The sequence below is a fragment of the Cynocephalus volans genome, chromosome 11 (genome assembly GCF_027409185.1).
Source record: "Cynocephalus volans isolate mCynVol1 chromosome 11, mCynVol1.pri, whole genome shotgun sequence".
NCBI lineage: Eukaryota > Metazoa > Chordata > Mammalia > Dermoptera > Cynocephalidae > Cynocephalus > Cynocephalus volans.
In genome coordinates this window covers 67,718,609-67,732,064 of record NC_084470.1, presented here as the reverse complement: position 1 = coordinate 67,732,064, position 13,456 = coordinate 67,718,609, and the positions used below count along the sequence as shown (strand labels likewise).

The following is a 13,456-nucleotide window of genomic DNA, read 5'->3' as shown; positions in this document are numbered from 1 at the left end:
CAACTCCTCTGTCCATCTCCACAGCCTCAATGTACTCAGAGATCCAGAGGGAGCGGGCGGACATTGGGGGCCTGATGGCCCGGCCAGAGTACAGAGAGTGGAATCCAGAGCTCATCAAGCCCAAGAAGCTAATAAACCCCGTGAAGGCCTCCCGGAGTCACCAGGAGCTGCACCGGGAGCTGCTCATGAACCACAGAAGGTGGGAATGGAGCCCTACTGCCTGGGCCCAGCAAGTATCTCCTCAGGCCTACTGGGGTTTGGGAAGGTGCCTCTCACAAGAAGCAGACCCGCCTGTCATCCTGGGGCTCCTGGAGACCAAGGAGGGCTGAGGGTGCCCCACATGGTCACCAGCAAAAACTGTCCAGTCCCCAGCGGGCCGCTGGGAACAAGAGGGCCCCAAAAAAGCCCTGTTCTCTCCCCCAGCCACATGCTTCATTTCCTGCACTCCAGGTACATTTGCTGAGCACCTACTGTGTGCCTGGCACTGCATCCAGACCTGAGGGCACAAGAAGGAACAGAATCCAGCTGCTGTCCTCACAGAGGGGGACGGATGCATAACCAGGCAGTAGCATGGATGTTTTGATCGGGGCGTAAATGGGCCTGGGACCCCAAAGAAGGAACCTGGTAGGGGTGGGGGAAGGCCAAGATGAATTCATGGAAGAGGGGATGCCTCAGCTAAGGCCTGAAGGGGGAACAGGAGTCAGACAGCCTAGGAGGAGGGCATTGGATGGTAGCGGGTGCAGCACATGCAAATGGACAGGCAACAGCAGCTCAGTGTGGCCAGGGCATAGACTGTGAGGTGCAGTCCAGGAGAGGTGTAGGGACTGGGGGAGGGTCTAAAGCAGGAGAGGTCCATGGTCTGATCAGTGCCTCAGGAAGGCCTCTCTGGCTAAGACGGGGGAGGGGGTTGGCTCACAATACCAAAGAAGGCAGGAATGTTGCAGAGAGGCCCACGATGTTGGTTGGCTCTTACATGTCAATGCCCTGGGGATGCAACAAGAGAGATGAGCTCCAGGGGCATTTGGAAGGTGGCAAGGCTGAGGCTGGGTGGCAACTGATGGGATGTAAAGCAGGGAGGAGAGAAGCCAAGGCCCACCTCAGAGGCCTGGGAAATAGCTCCCTACTTGTTAGTATCAGGATGGAGGCGGCGATGGCTTCGTAGCTCCCTCTGCTGGCTGGTTCTGGTATCAGAGCCAGTTGTGATTTCCGTTCTTGTTTCCAGCTGTAACCAACGTTCTAGCAGATACCCTTTTGTAAAATAGATCGCTTTTGTTTTTGTTTTCACTTAGTATTACAACATGAGCATTTTCTTCGATTGCCTTTTAGAATAATCCCTTTTAATATCAAAAAAATCACCATCAGAAACAAAAGCTTAAAGACAAATCAGGGAAAATTTTGCGATATAAATTACATTAGAAAAATGTATATATACAGAAAAATTACTATATCCAGATCTCTTAAAAGTCTGCAAGGAAAAGATGAACAAAAAATAGGTTACAGTTAGTTCACAAAAGAAGAAATGCAAATGGCTGGTGAACACATCAAAAGCTGTTCCATGTAACTACTAATCAGATAAACAAATGGAACCTGGATATTATTTCTTGCCTACCAGATTCTCAAATATAAAAAGATTGGCTGCTGATGCTGGGGAGAAATAGACACTCACTGTTGACAAAAGTATAAATTGGGTAACCTTTCTAAGGGGCAGGTAGAAACATGTACCCAAAGGGTTTTAAAAGAGCCTGACCCAGCAATTCCATCTTTAGAAACATATCCTAAGAAAATAACCAGAACTAACATAAAACTTGGTCTTTACAGTCAGACAGGCCTGGATTCAAATCCTCATTTGGCCCTTTCAGAGCTGTGACTTGGACTGGTCTTTTAAGCCCTTAGGAGCCTCATTTCCCTTCTCTTTAAAATGGGACAGTAATGGTTCCACCTCGGGAGCCACCAGGAGGAATGCAGGAGATAATGGTGTAGGTTGGTTGTCACTCCAGGGTGCAGCTCTGAGACTGGGGCAGGCAGGTAGGTGAGGAGGTCTCCTGAAGGTTCTCCCCACCCCAGAGGCCTTGGCGTGGACAGCAAGCCGGAGCTGCAGCGTGTCCTGGAACACCGCCGTCGCAACCAGCTCATCAAGAAGAAGAAGGAGGAGTTGGAGGCCAAGCGGCTGCAATGCCCCTTCGAGCAGGAGCTGCTGAGACGGCAGCAGAGGCTGAACCAGGTGGGTGGAGGATACCCAGCCCTGGCCCAGGGAGGAGCTCTGCATGTGGCCCCAGCTGGTGAGAGGGAAGAGGGTCAGCAGAAAGCACACTAGACCAGGAGTCCCTCACTGGCCCGAGTCCTTGCTCTACCACTCACTTTGCTGTGTGGCTCTGGGCCAGTGGCTTGCCCTCTCTGAACCTCAGCTTCTTTATCAGCCCAATGTGCTGCATGCTGATTGTGATTTCATTCTCATGACTGTCCTGTGAGCCAGGTGGCATTCCCCTTTTAGAGGTGAGGAACCTGAGGCCTAGATGAGGTAAGCAACTTGAACCAGGCTTCAAAAGGAGAACTCAGTCTCATGCTCTGTTCCCCCAGCCACCAGGCTGGTAGCAAAACTGATCCCTAGGTTGGTTCTGTTTCCCAACTGAGAGAACCCTTGGCCCAAACCCCATGGGGTTTTGAGAATAGGAATCCACCTCCCCCAGTCCCACCCACTTCACACCTCTGTTTCTCTCTCCCTCAGCTGGAAAAACAGCCAGAAAAGGAAGAGGACCATGCCCCAGAGTTTATTAAAGTCAGGGAAAACCTGCGGAGAATTGCCACGCTGACAAGTGAAGAGAGAGCACTGTAGAGCTGGCTGCTGGGGCTCTGGCCCCCGCCACCCACCCCTGCCCAGACACTCTCCTCCAGCCCTTCCATACCTGGCAGCCCTGGACCCCAAGCCTTGAGACATCCATGCTGTTCACACCTGCTCAATAGAAATGTGTCATCCCAGAGGGCCTGGAAATCCCTGGGAAGCTGGGGGCCCCTAAGCTTCTAGGCTTTTCCTTCTCAGCGCCCACCCCTCCTGCTCTAAGAGGAAGCCACTGCAGGGAAAACTTTCACAAAGGACCCCCTCCCTAGAGGGGATTCTCAGCCCTGCAGACAAGATTTTTCTGGCAGAATTGGGAAGGAGAGACAGGTGGCCCTCTAGCCTGACAAGCCCTCCATTCTGCCAGGCAGTCCCAATAGGACCCTCTGAGGCCCCATGGGGCCCTGCTTCTAGCGTAGCTCAGCTCCTAGGTCTCAGAGAGCTCCCCTGCCAATGATTTTACCTGCAGCCTGGTGTGGGGCAGCTAAGCAGAGCTTAGCTTCAAGGACACCTGCCTTAAAAGCCACCAGGGGAGAAAGGCTCACGGGCAGCTGTCTGCAGTGAGGAAGGGCAGGGAAGTCCTCGGCACCTTGTGGCTCAAATCCCAGCCCTTCACAGGCAGGAGGGGACTAACACAGACAGCTTTTAGGGTTTGCCAGGCTTCCCCCCACACCCATGCTTTTATTTTCTCCTCTCCATAGCCCTCCCTGTCCAGTCCTTGAAACCATACCTATCCGGGGCTGCAACATTCCTGCTCCCAGAAGTCTAGAACAGCACTTCACAAACTTTTCTGTGCATACAAGTCACGTTAAAATACAGCTTTTGACTCAGTAGATCTGGGGTGGGGTCGAGAATCTGCATTTCTAACAAGCTCCCAGGTGTGGCTGAGGCTGCTGGTGTGAGCAGCTGGTGTGGTGTACCCAGGGGTGGTAAACATTGGAAATATTATTCCCGAAGCCATCACTGCCCCCTCTAACTTCCACGGACCTCTGCCCTGGGGGTTCCCAACCCCACAAACTCACCTGGCCCCACCCCACCTCTGCAGCCCCCAGGACTCTTCATTCATTGCCTACCCCAGCCCACCCTAGGGATACTCCCCCAGGGAGACTTTGACCTAGCAAATTGTGTTGGTCATGTGATTGTTGTTTTTACTAGAAATGTATAAATTGCCAATCTGTATTTCTTACTGGTGTGACCACACTGTTATGATGTAATTCTAGTCAAAAAAAAAAAAAAATGTTTCTTGCCTTTTTCTACAGCCTTATGGAAAGCAAATATACGATGATTTCCAGTCAGCTTCTGGAAATACGAACACAGTGGTTTGAAGAGCCCACTGCACCTGTATGTCCCTTTGAGTCCACATTTCCAGCCTGTGTCTCTTGAGACCCAGCCCCTACCTGGGCCAGCTCCAGTGAATCCACCCATTTTTTTTCCCCAAAAATTCCCTTCCTGTGCAAGACCCAATATTTTAACCTTTTCTCCTATCCCATTTTTAAAGATTTAGAGAATAAACCAGGCCTGTTTCTTTTCCCCCAAAGAATAAAATCCCTGCCTCTGGCTTTATAAACCTATCTCTGAAGGTGACGGAGCAGTGCTGGGAAAGCATCTCCTTTCACTCCCCCAAAACTTCCAGAAAGAGCTGCCACGGGAAGCAAAGGTGGGACTGACAGGAGGAAAGGGATTGTCCTGGTCTTACGCCTCACTGGGTGGTTTGAGGGCGACTGATGACATTGTCCTTTTCCTGTGTGTGTGCCAGCATAGGGGTGGAAATATAGACATGCTACTTGTGTGTGTGTGCATAAGTTGAGCTGTAAAAGGCTCCTGAATGTGACCATCTTGGTGATGATGTGGTAATACTGTTTGAAATGTCTGCCAGGTGAGGGGTATGCTAAAGATGCACAACCCCTAGATAAAGACCACCACTTCTCCAAAGAAGTCGCCCTCAGGGGTCAATGTGTTGTTCTGACATATGAAGAGAAGCAAGACAGTGTCCTGGATGGAGTAGAACCATCCAAGGGAATGCTTGGGGTTTCACCCAGTGGTCCCCAGAGGTGCTCCATAGAGGCATTGAGTCATGGAGATGAAGCCCCAGAAGTAGAAGGGACCTCAAGCACCAGGGGAGCTGTGGCAGACACCCATGGTTCACTCTCCAGTGGTCAGACCCAACTCTTATCACTCTAGCCACCTCCCAGTGTAGTGGCTATAAATCCAGATACTCACTGTTCCAGCCTCCTTTGCAGCTTGGGGTGACCATGTGACCAGGTATGACCAGTGAAATTACAAAGGAAGCCAACAAGAGCTTCTGGGAAAGCTTATGCTTTTCTGATAAAGGAGACAGGCATGCTTAACACCTCCCTGCCCCTCACTTCTTCCTGCCTTGATTGAGGATGTGATGGCTGGAGCCACAGCAGCCATCTGGCTGTCATGAGGAAAAGGCCAAGACAGTTACAGAGATATCAACTCTGTCAACATTTGACTAAGCCAATGCCAGCAGCCATACTTCTCCAGAATTCCTGTAAATAAAAATAAACTTGTTTAAGCCACTGTTGGTCAGCCTTTGTTACTTGCAACCAAAAGCATTCCCAACTGACATAGATGGCCAGCCCCATCTGCCCAGAATTACATGCTAAAAACCCAGATTCCTCTTTCCCATCAGAAACCTATTAGATGAGGATCCCCAGCTGCAGTGCCTAGGATCTGTCTTACTACACCCTCTCCATATAGCCTACCTGGCACAAGACTGAGAACTGGCACTTGGGCATCACTAATTCACACATTATTCAACAAGTATTTGTTGAGTGCCTGCTCTGTGCCATGAAGGATGCCATGGGCTGGGGCACCATGGACAAGAAAACAGATGAAGTGCTGGCCCTTTGTGTGAGCCATCACAGCAGCCTCCTCTAACAGGTCCCCCTGCTACTGCCTTGCCCCTACACCCTGTCTTCAGCATAGCCGCCAAAATGGTAGTTACCATCTAAGGCAGATCCTGTCACTCAGCACAGAGCCCTCTGCTGGCTCCCAGTGGAGTCCTTCCTGTGATCTATAAGGTCCTGTGTGTCAGCTGCCTCCTACCCTCTGACTCCTTCCCTCCGCTCTACCCCTTGATCACACTCAGGCACGCCCACCTGCCATTCTTGGACCAGGAGTGGTCTTCCCTCAGAGAGCTGCCCAGCCACACCATTTCAGGTCACTTTCTTCAGGTCTCTGGCCACCCTATCTAAACTCTCAACATCTACACTCTTCCCATCCCTGCCTTATTTTTCCTCCTTACCATGTATTACCATCGAACATACATATACATATTTTACTTATCTTGTGTGTCTCTCCTAATTATGTCAGTGTAGAGGATTCATAAAGCAAATGTATCTCACAGGGCCTGGTTTTCCAAAGCCTTGCAGTTTCAAATATTGACACTTGCAAAGGACAGGAAATTTTCCCCAGGCTATTGAGTCTCTCTTGCAAAATAAGAATTGTAACACAGTAAGGCTGCTGGTTCTAAGACAGACAAGTTACTAATTGATATGTAAAGTTACTAAAAAGCTGCTAAAGGGAAAAGGAATGTTTGCTAAATCAAGCCTTTGTTAGTGGATCACTTAATTGCCTAACAGAATGTCGTCTGACTTGTTTTTACTGAATGTTACAGCTTCTATTGTAAAACTTGTTAAACTGTACTTAGCAAAACCCCACCTATGTCTCTTCCTGTAACTTCTTGGTCTGGAGAATAAATGCAGGAGGAGAACCCCAATTTGTGGTTAATTTCCCAAATGGAAGAAATGACTCGTGCTTGAGGAAGTTTTGGGATATTAATCCCTTTCTGGGGCTTCTCACTGCTCAAAACAGATGGGCTTTGAGTAATCTTTGGCGGTTCCATCACCCAGGGGAAAAGGGGTGACAAATCCATGGGAGGCATAGCAACATGTCAGCTCCATGAGGGTAGAGATTTTTGTCTGTTTTGTTTACTGCTGAAACCCTAGTGCATAGGGAACATAGAAGGTACTCAATAAATGTTTGTTGAATGAATGGGAAACCCCTTCTCCCACGGCAATACACGCTGCCTCCTCCCAGGCTCAGCCCATAGCGATCAGAGAAGGCCTCACCTGCCTCCTTCCTCCACTTTCCACCCTGACCCAGAGATGTCAGTTTGGTCCAGAAGTCCTCCTCTGGCCTCCTGGGCTTTCATCAATCTGCCTGCACCCCACTGCCATTGTGCCTGCAGGACCCACATGGGGGCTACGTGGCTTCTACACACCACAGGGGTATGCAGAGGGTCAGTTCATACCTGAAGGTGCAAGGTCAGTCTATCATCCAGTTCTGGAGACCTTGGAGAGGGAAAAGGCCACTGCAGCAGCTGCAACTTCAGGCCCCACCCTAAACAGGGAGCCGGGACAGCAACCCCTGCTCTTGCTGAGACGGCACTCTCTCACATACGCCAGGCCATGCGTCCTGGTTTGGGTTTGGAGAACATCCTCTTCAATGGCCGACCAGAACTGAACACAAAACCCAGGAGTGAGAAAGCAGATCTGAGGAGGTGAAGGGACCCTCCCTCCTGGTTCTGCAGTGTGCACTCCAGTGGCGTCTTCAGAACCTGGGGCTTTTGGCAGGACACCCTCGCCACACATGAGATTATCCTAACTCTAAGCCCCGTGAAGGCAAGGACCCTGTCTAATTCTGCTCACTTTTATTTCCAGTCCCAAGCCAGGGCCCTAGGAATCACTGTGTTCAGAAAAAGTTGTGAATGGATGTCAGTGATGATCACTGCATTTATGGAGGGCCAGCAAGGTCGCCAGCCATGACAATCAGGTATTATCCTCCCCACCCTGCAGAAGAAGAAACCAAGGCTCAGGTAAGTTAAAGCGCTTGCCAGAAGACACAAAGCAGTGCCCCAGGAGAGAGGGGAGAGATGGGATTCACACCAGAGCCATCTGTCCGCAGAGTGCATTCTTTCCTCCATGGCCAGGCCTTGCTTCTAGAAAGGGCTCACAGGAGTCCTTGTGCCAGCCTGACTGTTTGCCATGGGATTTGGGGACCTACTTTATCTTCCATTTGTCCATCTGAAACTTGATGGATGTAGCTTCCATCTATAAAAACAGACTCAGGCCAAAGTAGACCTACCTGAGTCCTGGGGTGAGGAATGTCCACTCGCTGCCATGGCCCCACTCCCAGATGCCATACCCCACCCCCACATCCAACCAGTCTCTGGGGGCCAACCGACAGGCCAGAATCTACCATTGTGGTGGGATTCCTCCCCCTTTGCAGGACTGGAACTATGGCTGAGCAGCAGCCTAAACAATTTGATATTCCAGTGGCCCCAAAGACCCACCAAGCCCCAAGCCCCTCACTCCTGCCAGGGCCTTGCCTTACAGTGTCCCCTACTGCCAGACCTCACCAGAACAGAGCCCTCACCCTCTGAGTGGCTAACTGCTCTAATCTCATCCCATCGGGATGTACTAATCTTCTCAGGCTGCCATAACAGAATACTGTAGACTGGATGTCTTAAACAACAGAAATTTATATTCTCACAGTTCTGGAGTCTGGAAGTGCAAGATCAAGGTGTCATCGTGGTCGGTTTCTGGTAAAGACTCTTTCTGGCTTGCAGATGGCCATCTTCTTGCTGTGTTCTCATATATGGGTCGGGGGAGAGCAAGCTCTCTGATGTCTCTTCTTACAAGGACTAATCCTGTCATCAAGGACCCACCTTCATGACCTCATCTAACCCTAATTACCTCCTGAAGACCCCATCTCCAAATACTATCACCTCAGGGATTAGGGCTTCAGTATGTGAATTATGGGGGATACGAACATTCACTACACGGAATTTTTTGAGTTGGTGACCAGCTGGCACTCATCCAGAGAGGACATGGAGCTGGGCTCACTTTCCAAAGCTAGCCCTCCTATGAAGTGTACTCACCTGGGGCTGGCTAGTTAGCTCTGTTAGAGCACAGTGTTATAACACCAAGGTCAAGGGTTTGGATCTCTGTCCCAGCCAGCTGCCCAAAAAAAAAAAAAAAAAAAAAAACATGCTCACATACTTCCTGGAAAAGACCTTATAGAGAGGTAAGCAGGATTTCCTAGTGGAGGACTCCCGCAAAGCTCCTGGGTTGCGTAGCAACAGCCAGGGCTCCCTCCTCTAAGGAAGGGCTTCCCATGGGATCAGGGCACCTAAGCTTATCCTTCTTGGTGTCTGACCTAAAATGCTTAGTCCCCCTGCAAAGTCACTCTCAGGCTAGCCTTGTAAAGAAAGAGCTATGGGAGCAGAGGCCCTCTGCTGAAGAGCACCCAGACCAGACTATCCAAGGGTGCCAAAAGCACTTCCACACACACACCTACCAGCCCTCTGCCCCCAGGTGAAGTTGCTGGTGTTAGTCCCAAGTATTAAGCAAAAGCCTGGGGCAACTGTAAATTCAGAGTATTGGTTCATGTTCCAAGCTAAATGGTGATCACAGTGAAAGAAAGGCTTTGTAATGGGGAGATGAGGAAGAGAGAATTATTCTAGAACACTGAGCTGGGGATAGTTTCCACAACTGAGTGTAACAATGGAGCTCTGAGCCTCCCAGAAGCCAAGGCAGAAAGGGAAATCCAATCCTCATCTAAAAACATAGAGTCATAGAAATCAGACCAGAACAATTCAGTGATTTTCAAACTGTGCTTCATGGGGGAAAGGGGGAGGGGTGACACCAAGCTGATTGTAATCTCCTCGCCCCATTGCCACTTTCCCCAACTTTAACTAGAGCAGCTCAGTGATTATCTGTTTCCATGTCAGTTTCTATTTAAACACCAATTCCACAGCCAAAAAACAGAAACCAGAAAAATTCCAAAACCTGGCTTCAAACCCTGGTTCTACCACCTACTGAAAGGAAAAGCCCTGGCCTGAGCGTGAAAATAAGACACGCCAGGAGACAGGGACTCAACCCAAGTGTACTAGGCAGGCAAAACGAACACGCGGGCTGCCCTCTCGAAAGCGGGAGCAGCAGCAGCGAGAGTCGGGCTGGGCCTTTTATATCCAGTTAGGCTGAGCTGGACTGTTCCTATTGGCTAAGAAGGAAGGGGAGGGAAGCCAGTGGGGTTTAAGCTGAGTTGGGACTTTTCTATAAGTGGAGAAATTTGCACACGTGGGAAGGGGATGTGGTGGTGAGGAAGCAGGGAGAGGGGGGTTTTTGTGATTCTCAGAAAACGTGCTGTTCTAGGAACCAGAAACTCTCCACAGCCATTTTGGGTGTTCCTCCCATCGGCCTGTCGCCATCTTAGACATCGGCTAAAACATAATTGCGTAACACTTACCAGCTGTAATTTTAGAAAAAACTGTGCCTCAGTTTCCCAATCTGTAAAATAGTTGTAAAGTATTTTTACTTCACAGGGTTGTTTTCAATATTAAACGAGATTTTGTTTGCAAAGCAAGTTGCACTGAGCCTGGTATATAGTAAGAACTCAACCTACAGTCACTGTTGAAGAACATATCACCCCAAAATATGTCTCTTTGATATAGAAATTGTTTTTGAGCTGAAGGCAATTAAGAAGCAGCAAACACAGAAAAAGCTCTCTCTACCATTCCCTTTATCTGCCTAAAGACAGGATATAAATTCTCCTTTACTAGAGATAACTCTAGAGTCTTATCAGCTCAGAGATGCTACCTGAATAATCTGCAAAAAAACCTTTACTCCATTAGTTTTCTTCCACATATTTACTTTCCCACAGTTTCCTGCCCTTGGAAGCCTAAAGCTGCCTTCCTTTGTCCTGTCATTTCTCCTCAAATGTGGAGTTCTTTGTTGAAGATACTAAATAAGCCAGAGTTCTTAATCACTGTGTCAAGTTACTTTTTGTTGAGGTTTCTCCCAAGTGATGTGTGCTGCACACATTAGCAAACAGTTTGTTTTTCTCCTGATAATCTGTCTTTTGTTACACGGGTCCATCCCAACTAAGAATTCATGGGGGTTGAGGAAAAAATTATTTTTTCCTGCCCTACACTGTTATTAGCAATCGTGCCAGTTTGTCAGAAAAGAGAAAATTCTTCTTAGCACAAAATGCCAAGAGGAATCAGAGCTCAGATATGCCTAAGAAGGGACATTAATTACATAATGGTCTGTTTTCAAAACAGCATTTTTATAGAAAAGGCAGGAGCATTCCTCTTGTGATTCTGTGTCCCAGGTGAACTGCTCAGCTCTTGTCCTGCAGGTGACGGAAAGGCAAGGGATAATTCTGTGGCCCAGACCTGGAGTCAAGCTCCACCTCTGCCATTTATTATTTGTCACAAGCCTAGGCAACTTGCTGGATCTCATTTTCCATTTTCCACGTCTGTGACAAGGATAATGAGAACCACACTCGTTGAACATCTAGTGTGTGCCAGGGATTATGCTCAACACTTTATACAAATTGGCTCATTTAATCCCGCAAGACTGTTATTACCCCCATTTTATCTGAACCCATGTCTGCCCGACTCTTTTATCCTGGCAGCACTTGCTGGTGGAGGCTGCAGGAGGATGTTTTGCAAAGCACCCACATTCAAGTTTTCCCATCTGTCACCAGAAACATTATGCAAGCATGCTGAGCCCAAACAGCCCAACAGCCTTCCTCCTTCCCTGCCACAAGTGGCCCAGCCTGCACCAATCTGGCAGAGTAGGCCCCTGGGACAAGAATCCCAGCCCCATCCCACCCACGGGTTTTAGAAAAGACAGTGGTCAAATGGGACGTAGGGGTTCATATCTCTGCCCTCAACCCTGGAAACTCAGGCAAGGAGCAGGAAGGAGAGATCCATGTATTAAGCATCTTCTATGTGCCTGGCAGGTCCTGGGACATAAGAGAACAGACCCAAAGCACCCAGCCCAGGATCTGGCACACTGCAGGGGGTGTAAGTTCCTTCTCCCTCCCTCTTTCTCTCCTTTAAGGACCTCTTGACAGGTGGTACAGCACGGCTGTTAAGGCTACAAACTCAAACAGACTTCAGATTCTGGGGGGAGGTTGGGGGATCCAGCTTTGCCACCCTGACAGCTGGGTAGCCTTGAACATTACTTAACATCTGGTTATTTAATATCTCTAAGTTCCTCACCTGTCAAATAGGGATTCCAACAGCACCAGCCTCATGTTGTTGAGAGGACTGAGTTAAATACAAAGTGTTTAGCAAGTGTCAGGCACACAGCCAGCACTCAGTAAAAGTTAATTATTATCATCTTCCCTTTCCCTAGTAGTTTCCTTCCCTTATATCTTTCAGTGACCCAGTCCTTCCAAGTAAGTCCTAATTCCACTCCTTTATTCTTCTCAGTCCCTCAGCTTGTCTGACATCCACCCCTTCCCCATGGCTGGCACACCTCAAGACCCCCTGCCCTTCTCCCAATTCTCATTCTGGGGGGAGGTGTCAACCCACACCTTCTCATACCAGCTCTAAGTGCCCCCATTGTATCTAATTTTTTTAACTGCTATTTTAAAACAACTCCTAAGAATTTCTCTTCTGCTTTAATTCACTCAGCCAAAAGGCAAAAAAAGCCAAGAATGTGGGTGGGGCATGGTTTCCCTGTCTGGTTCTCCTCTCCTCCCTGGGAAGTTAGGAGACTCCACTTCCAAGCCCCCTCACCTTAGGTAGCCTCCTGTGACTAGTTCTGGTCAAAACATTTATTAGTAAATTTAAAAAGATTGAACTCATATGAAGTATCTTTTCTGAACACACTGCTATGAAACTAAAAATCAGTAACAGGAGGAATGTCAGAAAACTCACAAATATATGGAAATTAAACAATGTGCTCCCGAATAACCAATGAGTCAAAGAAGAAATTAAAAAGGGAAACTTAAAAATGTCTTGAGACAAATGAAAATGGACACACACATACCAAAACTTATGAGAACTGCAGCAAAAGCCGTTCTAAGAAAGATCACAAATAAACAACCTAACATGACACCTCAAGGAACTCAGAGAAAAAAGACAAATGAAGCCCAAAGTTAGTAGAAGTAATAAAATAATAAAGATCAGAGCTGAAATAAAGATTAGAAAAACAAGAGAAAATCAACAAAACCAAAAGTTGGGTTTTCAAAAAGATCAACAAAATAGACAAAGCATTAGCCAGACTAAAAAGAGAGAGACAGAGAGACAGAGAGAGAAGACTCAAATAAATAAAATAAGCAACAAAAGAGGAGCTCAGTCTGGGTGGAGCAAGCCAGCCAAGGGTTATGTGGTCGCATCTCGTTGCAGCAGGGCTGAGCAACTGACCGAGAGCAGACTGCAGAACTGAAAGAAGATTTTCACTATTTCACAAGGATGGTGATGGAACTAGAACAACAAAGGAACTGGGAACTGTAATAAGGTCTCCCGGGCAGAGTTTCACAAAAGCAGTTAGAGGACATGATAAATGAGGTAGATGCTGATGGCAGTGGCACAATTGACTTCCCTGAATTTCTGACAATGATGGCAAGAAAAATGAAAGACACAGACTGTGAAGAAGAAATCAGAGAAGCATTCCGTGTGTGTAATAAGGATGGCAATGTCTATATCGGTGCAGCAGAGCTTGGCCACGCAATGACAACCCTTGGAGAGAAGTTAACAGATGAAGAGGAGGAAGAAATGACACCAGGGAAGCAGATACTGACGGTGAGGGTCAAGTAAACTACAAAGAGTTTGTACAGATGATGACATCAAAGTGA

General features: G+C 48.3%; 1 protein-coding gene and 1 pseudogene across 4 annotated transcripts in view; both read left to right on the top strand.

Annotated features, from left to right (window-relative positions):
• The window catches only part of FAM107A (family with sequence similarity 107 member A), a 26,249-nt gene extending 19,577 nt beyond the window's left edge, over positions 1-6,672 (top strand). For all 4 annotated transcript variants that reach the window (XM_063114060.1, XM_063114061.1, XM_063114063.1 and 1 more), the window contains 3 exons: positions 25-199; positions 2,065-2,221; positions 2,726-6,672. In XM_063114060.1, coding sequence (XP_062970130.1) covers positions 30-199; positions 2,065-2,221; positions 2,726-2,833 — 435 coding nt within the window. In that variant the 5' untranslated portion in view covers positions 25-29 and the 3' untranslated portion in view covers positions 2,834-6,672. The remainder of the gene's footprint in view (positions 1-24; positions 200-2,064; positions 2,222-2,725) is intronic.
• On the top strand, positions 5,648-13,456 carry LOC134390118 (calmodulin-like; annotated as a pseudogene).